Source organism: Bidens hawaiensis, unplaced genomic scaffold (assembly GCF_021521415.1).
Source record: "Bidens hawaiensis isolate Kalapana, Puna unplaced genomic scaffold, B.hawaiensis_p1.1 tig00006258_1, whole genome shotgun sequence".
Lineage (NCBI taxonomy): Eukaryota > Viridiplantae > Streptophyta > Magnoliopsida > Asterales > Asteraceae > Bidens > Bidens hawaiensis.
The window spans coordinates 854,984-870,627 of NW_027491415.1; the positions used below are offsets into that span (position 1 = coordinate 854,984).

The 15,644-nt window shown below is 35.0% G+C and overlaps 2 protein-coding genes across 3 annotated transcripts; both read left to right on the forward strand.

Moving 5' to 3' along the window:
- The first annotated feature begins 6,407 nt into the window (after positions 1-6,407).
- LOC143631800 (uncharacterized) lies at positions 6,408-10,210 on the forward strand. 2 transcript variants are annotated; one of them, XM_077100439.1, is made up of 3 exons: positions 6,408-7,118; positions 7,226-7,284; positions 9,869-10,210. In XM_077100439.1, exons 1-3 carry the CDS (start codon positions 7,028-7,030, stop codon positions 10,118-10,120), a joined length of 402 nt encoding a protein of 133 aa, XP_076956554.1. In that variant the 5' UTR covers positions 6,408-7,027; the 3' UTR covers positions 10,121-10,210. The 2 variants fall into 2 exon arrangements, with proteins under 2 accessions (XP_076956554.1, XP_076956555.1); XM_077100440.1 differs by having other exon boundaries at positions 9,875-10,210.
- A 2,994-nt stretch (positions 10,211-13,204) lies between these two features.
- LOC143631801 (taxadiene 5-alpha hydroxylase-like) lies at positions 13,205-15,644 on the forward strand. The gene is made up of 4 exons (XM_077100441.1): positions 13,205-13,576; positions 13,932-14,500; positions 15,028-15,221; positions 15,304-15,644. The coding sequence occupies exons 1-4, from the start codon at positions 13,209-13,211 to the stop codon at positions 15,610-15,612; spliced, it is 1,440 nt and encodes a 479-aa protein (XP_076956556.1). The 5' UTR covers positions 13,205-13,208; the 3' UTR covers positions 15,613-15,644.

Consider the following 15,644-nt stretch of genomic DNA (forward strand, 5'->3'; position numbering starts at 1 on the left):
TCTGTGGTGGGTTTGTTATGACCCTTTTTAAAAAAATTTTCCAACTTCTTTAACTGTTTGGTTTTTAGTTTTGGTCTCTTTATTATTTCTTGTGTTTGTAAACGTGGTGTGGTTTTTGTTAAAAAGTAATGCTTTTATTTGGATATAGGGGCATGTAGGTATACAAAACTTGTCATAAAGATGTAGAACATAGACTAATGGATTTATGCAATCAATATATAATTTTAACATTAGTTTGTCTAATAAGGTTTGAATCATTCTCCCAAAGTGTTTTCACCATCTCCAAACATGTTTGCAAGAAAGATACGAATCTGAAAATCCAAACGCAAAACTTATTTGAAAATTTTTTCACTTTTACTTGCCAGTCTTTTAATCCTTGGCTTGTCGCGACCACCTCTCTCTTCAGTTTGTTACTTTTACATATTCATGGTCGGCGATTTTATAAATGTTGGAAGCCGGTTGTGGTACGCTGGGTCAGAAAGTGATTAGGCTAAATAAATAACGATCTTTTGTTCAATAAAAATACGTTTTTACTTTTTTTAAACGGAGAACACATACACCTTTTATAATCCTACTCCTAAATCTATACCAATGTCCACTACAAGTTCTTTGATTATTTAAAAACTTATATCAACTACTTTCGAAGAACCAGATAATATAATTTTGGAGATGTTCAATAACTTATCATGAATATCCTCTCAAATCCATTACTAGAAACATTTTCATCTTCTCAATTAGATCATCACATGTTACAAGAAGAGAGTTATTTACTTATTTACAAGAACATAACCACAAGCTGCAACAATCACAACCTACCAAGGGCATAACAATCGTGTTGATTTCATTCTTCACATTTATAGAAATTTAAACTATAGCGAAATAAAAAGATCATCATCAAGCACCCGGGTTCGATTCCCGGCTAGTGCCTTCTTGCTATGAAGAACTAGCGCTTTATGTGATGTTGGGTCATCATTAAAGTTCGATCATTCGAATTATATTGCGCACCTGAGCAACTCTTTTTATTTTTATGTTAACGGTTTTACGATTTTGTTTCTTTCTTCGGTTTGCACCTAGTTTGCAATTGAGCTCGTATGTTTACAACCCGATCCAACTCTTGACTCGATAAGTTGACTCGTTTCTCTTTCACACTCAACCACCAACACCAACCACTCAACTTCTCTGAACTCATCGAAAGACGAAAGCTATGGTACCCTCTCTCTTCTCGGTGACTTAGTTGGGTACATAACCAATGATTTGAGATTACAGTAGCTAATTAGTAACCTCAAAAGGCTTAGGCTTTCACAAATTTGATAATCATGCAGAAAATTGAACTGGAAAACTGATTGAAGTTTTCATGCATACGCTCAGCTGTTCCCGAACGGAAGAACGCTCAGCTGTTCCCGAACGGAAGAAAAGGCATTATTCTGCAAAAGAAAAAAAAAATCACTATATTCCTCTAAATACGTAACCTTTATTATATTTAATTATTTATATAAACAAGTAGTTATATAAATACGAAACCCTGCCCGTTTAAAAACATCACATAGAACATCCATAACCAAATCATGTCTGTATTTAAAGCCAAACAATTATTTGCAATGCATCGCATGGTCTCCAAAAGAATCCATGCATACCTTGCGACAAATTGGGCAAGGCTCATCAGTCAGGAACATAGGGATTATTAACCGGTACTTAAGGATAGCCCGATACTCTAAACCCGACATATGTTGGCCCAATCATTCAATGGGATGGCCGTTAGAAAATCCTGATTTAGTACCGTCGTTACATACCAAATCAAAACCAAGTTTTGAGCGTACGTTATTGGTATTTCGCACAAAATACGCTACCGAACCGAACATTTCGGTATCGATAGCGGTACCAAATATTCAAATTTTCGGGATTGGTACCGTCCCAAGCTCATCCCTATTTCAAATGTGTAGAGTTATTAAACATCAATTTTCTCTTTTGTTGTGGCGCTTGTTTGTTGTTGTAACTCTGGTTGTTTGGGCCTTTCAGTGCCTAGCTGAAGGTTCTGCATTTTTATATATCTTATTTATGTTGCTGCTCAAAAAAAATATATAAACAAGTGATTCACATTCCACAACTCCTTAGTTAGACCTTCCGCATTAGGGTCATCCATGGCTTATGTGAAGGATATTTGTGAGAATGATGAAAAAGACAACTATTGTGAATGTTGAGGTGGAGGCCATCCATCCTTGAGCATCCTTCACCAAGGATGGTGAAGAATGGTGGTTGGTGGTTCCTAATTTTGATGATGTGAAAAATATGAGGTTGTTTGTGGAATGAATGAATATATTAGTGTTGTAGGTAAAAACTGTTTGTGGAAAGAATAAATAAAAAGCTGATGTGACATGCTGACTAGGCTGTTTGTGTAAAAAATTGTACCAAACTGATGCGAACATTCTTAGGGACTAAAATTAGACATGTCTCGTATCGTTTGTATAGGCAACAATGTAAGGTTTACGGACAAAATGATTATTTCATTGATTGGGCCGGGTGCCTTGAACTATGAGGATTGCATTGTAACTTGGACTTGTTTCAAAGGACTCGGCCTTAGAGTGGGACCACCTTCTCAGTATAAACCACATAAAATTGATACTTAGGTATTGGTTTTAGTGCATAATATACAAGGGTTTATAGAATGGGAAAATTCTATAATAGCCCATTTAGAAAATGTGATTTCAAGTTTGTCCATTCAAATTCAAGTTTTCAACTTTGTCCTTTTAGTATCTCATCGTCGGCGACATGTTAGTGAACACCGACGATGTGTTAACATAACATAGGGTTGACAATGCGTTATGTTGCTAACGTAGGGTAGCAGCGATGCGTTAATGTTTAAAGCAGGGGTTCCACGATGCGTTAGCTGATAACGCATCGCTGCTACCCTATGTTAGCAACATAAACGTATCTCGTCGCCGGCGACATGTTAGCGAACACCGACGATGCGTTAACATAACATAGGGTTGACAATGCGTTAATGTTGCTAACATAGGGTAGCAGCGATGCGTTATCAGCTAACGCATCGCTGCTACCCTACGTTAGCAACATAACGCATCGTCGCTACCCTACGTTAGCAACATAACGCATCGTCAACACAGATTCCGGCCACGTGTCGTTATCCTATTTGTTTCAGTAACGCATCGTCGGTGTTCGCTATCATGTCATCGGCGACGAGATACCAAAGAGACAAAATTGAAAACTTGAATTAGTGGGGATAATCTTAGAAACACATTATCTAAATGAGCTATTATGGGAATTTTTCCTTATAAAATTATTGTTTTGAATTCAGATTTTTTTTATATATTGGAGAAAAGATTGCCAGAAAAAGGATGCAATTTATTCTCAAAATTTTGGATTTTTCTAGACCCATCTCTAAATTATGTCACCCAATGAAAAGGAGACTTTGAAATTTTATAAAAAGTTGAATAATTGAGATTCTTTGTATTTTGGCTCCTTGACTATTTCTTGTAGTGACAAAAGATTTTACTTTTGAAATCAAATGACTTTATTTTTGGTTGTCCAATAAGACTACACATGAGGTGGGCCTTTTAATGTCCTAAATGATCAAATATATGATAATGTACCGCCTTTGATGCATAAAGTACAAGTGGAAGTAACGTTTTTCTGTTGAAAGATAGTATGCCATCACACACCTTGGTTCGCTGTTGGATTTGGAAGAATATTATGTAATGTGCGTGTGTGTGTGACATTTTTTATTTTATTTATTTTAAATAAGAGATTAAAACCAACTATTCAAAGTTCAGACTAATGGCAAAATGAACTTTGCTAGAAATTCTAAACTTTTATACATGACCATGTTTCTTTTTCAACATTTAGTTCTTTGGTATAGATCCATGATGATAAATAAGAGATCTATTATACCATCCTTCTTCTATTTACTACACGTCTGTTTCACATTAGCATTAGTATATATGCGATATATGCTAGGTACTTGTTGACTAACATGAATCATTATATTCATCAAAGAAGTTACGTGTAATAGGGTTCACGTTTGTTTGAGTTTATTACGATCTTTGGTATTAGAACCTCACCGACTCTTACACTGCATTCTTGAGTTTTTTTATTTAAGGGATTGGAAAAGAAAATCAATCAATCAATCAAGCCCTGTATATCCCACCGCATAGCACGCTATCGGTAGGGTCAGGGGAGGGTGAGACGTAGGCAAGTCTTTCCTCTATCCGTGAGAATAGAGAGGCTGCTTCCAGAGAGACCCCCGACTCATAAAGCTACATATAGGTAAACAGAGTAAACATACGTCCTGCAAGCAAAGACACTTAACAATACATAGATATCAAACCACCAAAAAAGCAAGAGATAAGAAAATTTTTCTTTTTTCATTCTTGAGTTTTTTCATTAAAAGATAATGGAAAGAAAACTTAGGTAACGTTTGGTTTGCAGGAATGGAGGACGGAATGGAATGACCCACTGTGAGTGAATGGAAAATAGTGTGTTTGGTTGACCAAAGGAATGGAATGACCTATTACCTAGTCCATTTCATTCCCTCCAAAATACACCAATGTCATTCCATCCATACCCCATGTTTTTTTTTTTCATTCCATTCCCTCCTTCACCCTACACAACCTCCACCACCTTCCCAACAACACCACCACCCAACATCAACACCCGCCACCACCACCAACCACCGCCGCCACTACCACCAGCCAGCACCTCGTCGTCCACCGCCGCCCACCGCCGCCACCAACCATCGCCATCGGTGGCAACCACTCAGCACCGCCAGCCGCTCGCCGCATATATCAACCATCACACATGCCGCCCACCGTCAGTGCTGCCCGCCACCGCCGCCACTGCCACCAATCACCACCATCGGCGTCCTCCGCCACCACCACCCACCTCCACAAACCATCGCCATCAGTGCCAACCACCCACCACCTCTAGCCACCCGCCGCATCCATCAATTATCGCCCCACCATCACACACGCTGCCCACCGTCATCGCTGCCCACCACCACCTCCACCGTTACCGCCACCGCTCCCACCACCACCACCACCACTCACTACCATTTTAATTTTTTTTTTTTATTTTTTTCTTACATACCAACAATACAAAGCAATGATTCATCTATTCCCATGTGGTAACCAAACATTTCATTGGAATGTTAATAACCCATTCAATTCCTTTGTCCATTCCATTACCACGTCCATTTCATTCCGTCATCCATTCCATACCCCATACCAAACAGACCCTTAGATTTTTTTTTCTTCAAAACTTTTCTACTAAATATGGCATGATCGTGAAGGAAAATTTATAACTCATTACAATATTACTAATTTATCATATCTTAATTTTTTTTCCATATTTAATGAGGACATAATTGTAAAGCTATAATTTTTTTCCATATCATTTCTTTCGGATTTAACTCCATAATGTAATTAACACTTTCTTTTCTTTTATTTAATTTAACTCGAGAACACCTTTTAAGTATATAATTTCTTTTCCTTTCTTCCCCTATCCAATCTTATCATTTCTTTTTCTTGTATTTTAAACCCGAGAATGCAGTGTTAGGAACAAAACCCTTAAACAATGGAGGATCAAAGGGGTTTCCAGGGAAGGCTAATGTGGTTCTTGGTACAAGGATCCAGGATCACAGCATGGGAACAATGCATGGTATTTCAATTTCCATCAATTCCGTTATATCTAGATTAAATTTAACTTCATAGAGTGTTCTCCTACAAGCGCACTCCAATAGATCTTAAGTTCTTAACCTTAAGCTCCTACCAGATAAAGGCGTTGCAATATCTCAAACTGAACTCTCTTGTGCTATTGTTATGTATATGCCATAAATAGTACTAGGCATCATATAGCCTATGATGTTGGAAAGCTTAGTAAGTTTACAACAATCCTAGTTCATATAATCGGCAAGCTATTATGTTGAGTGGCTTAGAGATTTTATTTATAAAATTCCGTTGTGGCCAAAACCGATATCACATATATCTATCAAATGTGATACCAAATCTACATTGGCTAAGACTTATAGTCAAGTGTACAATGGGATGTTTAGACATGGTGTTGGACACAACATGATCCGTGAGCTCATAATACATGCATGGTGTAATATATCAATGAAATTTGTGAGAACAGTATAATTTAATTAGTTGATCATCAAACTAAAGTTTTAGGTAGAGATCTTGTGCACAAGTCAGCTATAGATCGAGATGGGATTGAAGCCCGCATGAAAGTATCCTTTAAACTGTTTAATTGGTATGCTATAAGAAATTATATAATTCAAATACAATACCTTCGAAACAAATGATCAATTCGACTATTCTAAACTACTTTCTCTTGTGTTATATATCCATTAAAATATGTGTATAGAAAAGTGTCCATAAACATTAACCAGCAGTAACCAATTTCCCATGGTCCACTTGGTAATTACTTGAATCAACAAAAGGTCCAAGTAACAGTCTATGTCTCTTTAGTCTTTAATGTATCATCTTACACATACAAATCTAGAGAGAGAAACAAATAAGCATGTCTCTTTAAGCAGCAAACAAGGTGTCAAATGTCAAAAGAAATTGACATGTGTTAGTACTTAGTAGTACTGATCAGTAAAAGGAGATAATTGCATGTGGTTTACTTACATACACAAATCTAGAGAGAGAAACAAAGAGCAAAACAAGGTGTCAAATGTCAAAGAAAGATAGTACTGATCAGTAAAAGGATAATTGCATGTGTTTTAGTTTCTTGGAGTGGGAAATGTATGAAGGCAGTGGCCATAACCTGCATAAAGAATCTCACCACCAAATATAGCAACACAAAGGATACCATCATCTTCTCTCTCTCTAAAACTCACTCTCTCTCTAAAAAAGTTTGTTTAAAGATTCTCTCTTTATAAAGACAGTAATCATAGAAAGAGCAAAACACAAGTGGGCTTGGATCTTTTGGTCCAAAACATTACATGTTTCATTAAATCTCAACTTTTTATGTCTTAAAGATCACATCTTTATGTGATATAATATTTGAGTTCATGTCTACTCTCACAAAACATGTCTCAATACTACTGTTCTTGTTCTTGTTGTTCTTAACATCTGTTTGTATCCTCAGAAACCCTTCTCTAGGTTTGTTTTCTTATTTAAAAATCCATTATTTTAATCATTTTAATGTTTTTTTTCTCATTTAATTGTTTAAAATCTTGTTACTAATTGACTAATATTTTGTTTTAAAGATTCAAGATATGGTTTGGCTTCCAGACACCAGGTGGATTATGATGATCTCTACTTTCAGGTTAGGGTTTATGTTACTTACATGATCTTCATCTCATAGAACTAATTGGCTTCCAAAGGCTCATTTAATTTCAAATAATTTACTTTAGTTTCTTTATTATGTGTGTGAGGTCTCATTTTTTATATGCCCTAGCTGGCTGTCCTATGATTACTTGTGCAAGTGTGCAACTACAACAAGAATTTATCTTGTCATAGATATGGGTTAGCTCTTATACCAATGCAAGGGCAAAATATCATTTATAACTATAAATATTAGTTAGGGTAATAAAGTTATCTTCTCTACTCAACTTGTATTCATAGAAAGAAACTTAGATCTATATGGTTCAGTCTTTGACAAAATAAAGCAGTTTGTTGCTCGCTTACCCATTATTCATATATAGCTCGGTTTGTATTATATATAATAAAAAATACATTTCCAATTAAAAAAAAAGCAGGTTTGCTATAGAGTTGCCGGCCAGTATATTTTTTGAAAGTTAAAATAAAGAAAAAAGTTATAGTAGTTTGAAGTTTTTTCTATTGATATTGATAATTTTTTCAAAATTATTTAGTGTTTATAAAAAAGACAAAATAAAGAAAAATGGAAAGGAGTGGGACGTGGTTGGGTGTTGGAGTAAAATAATCTTTGGCACAAGCAAAACTAGGGTAAGACCATGTAGGGATTCAATTATTGTGATATTATAAAAGTACGCATTAAAGTTATCACCACCTGAAAATATTAATGTGATAGATTAAGTATTTGTACACTATAGAGTTTGAACTTGGAATCACTAAGACCATGTGTAGTCATAACTCTTCACATCTAGACATTATGTGTCACGTGGCGTCCAGTCAGAGTTATGGTTTTTTACAAAAACAGGGTGTAGTCATAACTCTCCACCCCAGGCGTTATGCGCCACGTGGCGCCCAGTCACTTTTTCCGGCCACCATGAAACCCACCGGATCCAATTATTTCGACCACCATAAAACACATAGTTTAATTAAAAAAACAGAAATTAAAAAAAGCATAAAACCCTTCACATCAAGCTAGTGTCCACACCCACACACCTCAATCTTCACACACACAAACACAAACACAAACAGTCTCTTATTCCGGCTGAGGAGATTCTCCGACGGAGATTCACATACACAAACACACATGGCCGACGAAGAAGAATTCCAGCTGAGGAGATTGAACATGGTGTCGGATCCATGTTCATTATTCCGGCCACCATGGCCGACGGAGACCTTGAAATCCACCGTCGGAGTTCCGGCCACCATGAAATCCACCGGTGATAGAACAATCTTTGATTTTTGGGGAACCATCTTTGATTTTTGTGCCATTTTACCGTGTTTTGTATACAACGCAGCCAAAATCAAAATTCCCATAACGCAGGGGGGGCGGTGTACCCCCCGCGTTTTCGTCTACAAAGTTGGTGGCAACGTTGCCACTACGGGTGGTCTAACATCCTATTTCACATTTTAAACATCTTACTATCCCCGTCAAAGTAGAAATGACTAACGTTCTTTAGTTATTTTTTTTTTTAATAAATAGGTCTACTTATAATTATATTTTTAAATTAAGACTTAGATAATATAGGCTTTACCTTTATAAGATAAATATTACAAACAAATTTATGGTATTTAGAGTTTAGATACACTTAGAAAGTATAATCTTTTTTCTTCAGGAATCTAATATTTTTCAAAAGTATAAAGTATTCGTAGGTTTTTTTTTTTTTTTTTTTTGAGAATTCACTATGGGTGTTCAGAATTCGATTTGAATTCGAAAAATTCAAAATTCGACTGAATTTGATTATCATATTCGAAATCTATTTATGTAATTCATTACCATATGATACAAGTTTAACTGAAATGAACAATGAATAACTTAGTCAAATACTAAAGGAATAAAGTATCGTTTACATCACATCCTACTTTCTTTTAAGAACTTTAACCAAGCCTACTGAAGGAGACACAGTTATTGACCACTTTTGATACTTGGAAAACCGAAACAAGTCGACAATTGGTAGTTTTAAAGTTAATATGAATAATAATAATGAGGTAAAACTTATAATATAAATAATAATAATAAAAAGAAAGTGCATGTTAGCCTCTGACCTTAGGTCCCCAAAATATATCAGTCCTTCTAAGAGGGACCCAGCCCAGGGTAATAAGTTCAATCTCCCGTGAACCCCGCCTTGTCCTCTGTCTCCTTTTTTACTAATTCCCGCAATATCCACCTTAAAACTCGAAACTTTTTTCAAAAAATTTCGTCGGAACACCAAAATAATCTTGCCAAGCGCCTAAATCATTAATCCTGTCACATCTGACGATTAAAAAAACTAGCGACCCGATAGTGTTTCATAACGCATGGCAGAATTTGTTTGACTGAAAATCCTGTCGAGTAACAATAAAAAAGTGATCAGGTCGACATGTTTTGGTGTGGACATTTTGAGAATTAGTTGGTCTAATAAATTATTTTTTTTTCTGATATTTAACGGTCAAATGAACATTTTAGTCACTATCCCAAATATAAATGTACAATTCATATTTCATAGTGTAAATGTCCTTCTCCTTGAAATTATGTTATTTATGTTGTACCTTGCAAGATCCAGGATATTGCTCATAGTGAAAAAGACACCATGTTGCCTTGGACCACAGTCACCATCACCACTGCTTCAAGACGTAGATTGATTGGACCTGGATCATCACCGCTACGGTGTGCCCGGAAATGTGGGTGGTGTAGCCCGTGCAAGCCAGTTCATGTGTCGGTGCCGCCAGGGACGCCAGTGACCACTGAGTACAACCCGGAAGCATGGAGGTGCAAATGTGGAAACAGGTTGTACATGCCATGGGCATGATGCATTGCATTTTATTTGGTACTAATTACTAGTTAGACCTTTGTTTGGTTAATTATGAGGGGGCATTATATATGCTATTAATTATCAATTCAGTATGACTGATATATGAGAAAAATGAAACATACATTATTCTATAGCAATATTAGACATCATTTGAGTTAATATATATTTATTTAAACTTATAAAATATTGTATTTGTATTGATTTGGAGTTGTGCTAAACGTAGTATGATTTAGGGAAAATTCCTAAAATAAGCGTTTATGAAAACGTTTTTCAGGTTTAGGTGTCATTTGCAAGAAATTCCTAAAATAGGTATTATAATCTAGTCGTGACGAGTAGTTTGTATAACATGTTAAAACTTGACACGCGTCTTTAAACTAACCATAACAAGCAGATATACTAACAATTACTCGTCACGACTAAATAAGTTTTATGCATCGTAATCAACGCCCACGAGTAATTCATAAGTTCTTTAATCGTGACGAGTAGATTGTAAGGTTAAACTAGTCGCGGCGAGTTAACTACTTAACTACTCGTGTAGGGAATGTAAATCAGGTAAACTAATCGCCGCGACTAAAGTACGTATGAATTACAAGTGTGCGTTGATTACGAGGCATGAAACTTATTTAGTCGTGACGAGTAAATGATTAGTGAATCTGCTCGTTATGGTTAATTTAAGGGCACGTGACAAGTTTTAACTGGTTCTGCAAATTACTCGTGTGTAATCATAAACTATTCGCCACAACTAGTTTTTAATACCTATTTTGAGAATTTCTTGCAAATGACACCTAAAATCTGAAAAACGTTTTTATAATCGCTTATTTTAGGAATTTTCCCTATGATTTATTATGAATGTACATTATTTATCTTATTAAATTCATCACATCATATATTCATATCCATCAAATTGTGTTATTGATTATATTAATTAAACAATGGATGAATGTCCCTTTGTCGTACCTAAGTTAAAAATGGTGATTTTTGGTGACATGTAAACATCAAAGAACCTGTTTATATGTCAATATACACGTGGGTTCTATCATCTTAGATCACCTACCCGGTTGCAAACCGGGTCCCTCGTGCACGCTCCATTATTCACCTATATGAACGTCGCCATCGCCCATATACACCATTCGTGCCCTATCTTTGTGTCAAGATATGGGTCGGTGGGCCGGATTCAACTGATGGGCATTGACAAGTAATTTGTCTTTACCTAGTGTTGTAACATGGTAGACCTATTTAATTAAATGAGTGTCACTTGGTCGAACTATTGGTGGAGGTTCAAGGCTCAATCATTAGGTATAGAGTTAGTTTAGAAAATTTGGTGTAGTTTAGGATTAGTGTAGCTTGTCGTTCAAAAAAATGTTTATTAAACAAACCACATGTTTGTCAAAAAAAAAATATTAAAAACATGTTAATCTGATCATGCACTATATATGTAAGTAAACAAAACAACATGTTTATTAAACAGTTAGATATAAATAATTACCAAAATTATTACTTATAATATATGAAAATTAGTGTTTGATATATTATTAAACAACTTAGAAACTGATACCTCTATATTTATGTATATATATTGTTTAACATAACTTAAGGTTAATTGCTGCAATATTTTTATTAAGTTTTAATAAGTTATATATTTGTAGTTTTAGAAACCTTTTAGTCTTTTACAAATGATTATATATAAATGATAATATTGAAGCAATTTGAGGAAATTTCTGAGGCCCACTAAACCAATAGCCCAACATCAAGTCCTACTTTAAGTCATCTGCCTATAAGTCCGTTAGTCCCACCAAAACGGCAGCCCAATCACATATAAGAAACAAAAGAAATAGAAAACCATTAAGCAACCAACTAAGGGCTGTTTGTTTACATTTTAATGAAACCATTCAGATGCAAACATATGATTTATTCAGACTTCAGACTGTTTGGTTTCAAACAGAAAAACATCTGAATGGTTAAAATTATGTCTAAATTATTCAGACTTGTTGTTGCTGAATGAGACAGAGCCTCATTCAGACCTGACTCATTCAGATCTGAATGAACCAAACAACCTCTAACCTTATTCGATATAAAATTGACAGCCACGTGTTATTATTTTAACAACGTTATCACAAATAAAAATTGAACTTACAAAACCTACTTCATATTAAAAAAAAATCAATTGTTCTTTTTGGATCTCTTGAGCCATTTTTAATGTTTCCTCAAGGGTCCTCTAACCTAACGTACATGAAAGGATGTGTCTGAGCTAATGCCCACTAAGCAGATAACAACTATAGAGCATATAGAGACATAACGAACGATATCTAAACATTTAAGTGGAGCGCATTAAGTGGAATGATAACGGTGTAGCAATAACTAACAATTTCAGTGAAACATGATATACGAATTTATGAAATCGCACTACGGGGTAGAGTAACCCAAATTTGTTACAAGATTTTAGAATTCATACCTTAAATAGTAACTAACAACTAGCTTGAATAATCCGAAGCTTCAACCAATTTTGTGATAACCTACATATTCGTCGTGGTTGAATTATCATTAATCATTCCATGATGTTATTCTTCATGGTGTGGTTTATTTTGTTTTGGAGAGCTTAATGATTAATTTACTGGGGCAATACCTATCGACCTGTCGAATGAATTAATCTGTTAGTAATATCTGTCAGAATTTTTTTTTGTTGATCATGACCTATCACTAAAACTCATCATTAATTTGTTGATATATTACACATGCTCGGATTTTAAAAAGCAGTTGGTCCCTTTCTTGACGGATTTATCATCGGTAATAGTCCTTTGTTTTATAGTAGAATTAGGACAAACATGTTACGTTAACAAGAACATATATAGTTAATAAAGCCGTTTGTTGATACCTCAAAACTATGCTCACCTAGATGCTTCTGAGATTCCAACAAAAACAAAACAGATACTTCCAAAAAAAGAAGAAAAAATTATGAACAAAATCTATAAACGAACACTACAAAATAAAAAAAACAAAACAATTATAATTAATATCCAACATGTAGACTTATATATTGGGTGCTTGAGCTCAGTATGAACAAAATCCATAAACGAACACTATTAAGATGTCTTTCTTGATCTTAGTTGCAATCACATTGGTTTCTACATGTTTGGTTTTCAAGTTACACAAAAAAAAGCCTACAAATAAACATCTGCCCAAAGGATCTTTAGGGTACCCTTTAATCGGAGAGACGTTTAGCTTTCTTCAAGCACAAAAGAAAGACCAAGGCCCTGAATGGATCAACGAGCGGGTCAAGAAATATGGACCGGTCTTCAAAACGTCCCTTATGGGTGCACCCACGGTGGTCATTATAGGTCAATCGGGCAACAAGTTCATACTCGGGTCTGATGAGGATGTTCTTATTGCAAAACAACCGAAGACACTATCGACCATAGCCGGAAAATATAATATTTTTGAACTCACCGGATCAAGGTGCATGATTTTATATAGCCTATTGTTTCTAAGTTTTAATTAATGAATTTGAATTTTGAATTAAACATTTGTAGATTTTTATTAATTATTTATCGCTAGAGATGACTTAGAACTGCTTATTAATTCATTGCTTAAATGATGCTTATGCTATAATGAAATCCAAAAGTTATTTTATTTGCTTTTACTCGTTTTAGCGAAAAAATAAGCTTTTAGGATAAATGTTAGCAGTTGGGAGCGACGTCTTTATCCTCTATAAAAGACAAAAGATTTTACCTCTGAAAAAACAAACATCTTAATTAATAACTAATTTAAACTTTTACAGGATTCAGTATTTATATTTTTAAATTGTTAATAGGTACCAGTTAATCAAGGGAGCACTATTAACCTTCATGAAGCCAACAAGCCTTCAATCCAATATCAAACAAATAGATGACTTAATCACTGGCTTATTCCTAAAATCAACCAAAAAAACCAACATCATCCCAACCGTTGATTTCATGAAACGCGTCACATTCAATATCGCGTCTTCAGTTTTATTTGGCATCCAAAACGAGCTCCTTATCGATGAATTCTGTCACGATTTCGCCATTGCTTTCAAAGCACTTTGGTCTCTTCCACTTAATATTCCGGGGTTCACATACTGGCATGGAATGCGGGCGCGGTCTAGAATTATTAATCGATTAATGCCCATCATTAAAATGAAAAAAGAACACCTTGTTGAGGGAAGATTGACCCCTACAAGTGATATTTTGACGAGCTTGATCGCAGTCAAATTAGTGAACGAAGACGTGATTAATGAAGAGATGATTATTGATAATTTTATTACTATGATGATTGCTGGCCATGATACTTCTGCAATACTCATGAGTTTAATGGTATGGAAGATGTCTAAAGATTCAAAGATCCATAGCAATATTTTTGAAGGTACTCATTATTTGTTTTCATTACAATATTTAGTCGTGCTCGATCCTATACACTATATAACGAGTCAAGCTCGAGCCAAACTTTTATATTTTTAACGATCTGATCTCGAGTATTACAATGCTTAGAATGTTGAGGACTTGTTCATGTCCTTAATAAAAAAATAGGTAGTTAAATACATTAAACATTGCCAAAAAAGATTATGACACTTTATTAAATAAAAATAGTAAACTTAGCTTGAATACTTTGTTATGTTATTATAAATTATTGACACAGTTTTATATGAGTAATTCACTAACTAAATCAATTTACAAAGTTTCTCTTAACATTTTAATATACTTTTAACGACTCTGTAATCATTTAATTCTTTTTTAAATATTTCGGTTAACGTTGTATCATGCCTTAACGAAAATTGTATATGTGTGACATATACATCGTCGTCGCTAACAATACGTCGTTAAATTATATTTTGGGCCATAAATGTTCTTTTGTTTTATCTTAATTGGTAAACTTGTTCAAATTAATAAAAGAACAAATGGAGATACTAAGAGATATAGAAACAAGGGAAGATCACAACTTGACATGGGGTGATATACAAAGGATGAAATATACATGGAGAGTTGCACAAGAGTTGATGAGGATCATCCCTCCGGTTTTTGGGAGCTTTCGAAAGGTCGTAAACGATACCACTTTCGGCGGGTTTGATATCCCAAAAGGATGGCAGGTATTGCGCAAATTGTATGATTCGTTTAAAATTATTAAACTTGGAAAAAAATTAACGTATTTTTATTAATAAATTAATTCAGGTGTTTTGGTCAGCGTACAATACGCACATGAACAACGATATATTTGAGAACCCTAAGGAGTTTGACCCGTCTCGTTTTGAAAACAACTTGTCGAAACCAATTCCTCCTTATATGTATATTCCTTTTGGAGGCGGACAACATTCGTGTCTAGGAAACGAGTTTGCAAGGGTGGAGACCTTGGTCACAATGCATAAGCTGGTTACTATGTACGAGTGGTCACTAATACATTCTGATGAAGTAATTACCCGGCAACCAATGCCATATCCATCCATGGGTCTCCCAATCAAGGTCATACCGAGAGTTAAGTAGTGCAACTACAATACATTAGTTCAATGTATAAC

What these genes read in the sequence shown, in the direction of transcription:
- LOC143631800 (XM_077100439.1), top strand. Translation starts at nt 7,028, where the DNA reads ATGTCTACTCTCACAAAACATGTCTCAATACTACTGTTCTTGTTCTTG. An exon ending in CCTCAGAAACCCTTCTCTAG is followed by an intron (nt 7,119 to 7,225) that starts GTTTGTTTTCTT and finishes TTTGTTTTAAAG; the next exon opens with ATTCAAGATATGGTTTGGCT. An exon ending in ATGATGATCTCTACTTTCAG is followed by an intron (nt 7,285 to 9,868) that starts GTTAGGGTTTAT and finishes GTACCTTGCAAG; the next exon opens with ATCCAGGATATTGCTCATAG.
- LOC143631801 (XM_077100441.1), top strand. Translation starts at nt 13,209, where the DNA reads ATGTCTTTCTTGATCTTAGTTGCAATCACATTGGTTTCTACATGTTTG. An exon ending in TTTGAACTCACCGGATCAAG is followed by an intron (nt 13,577 to 13,931) that starts GTGCATGATTTT and finishes AATTGTTAATAG; the next exon opens with GTACCAGTTAATCAAGGGAG. An exon ending in ATATCCCAAAAGGATGGCAG is followed by an intron (nt 15,222 to 15,303) that starts GTATTGCGCAAA and finishes AAATTAATTCAG; the next exon opens with GTGTTTTGGTCAGCGTACAA.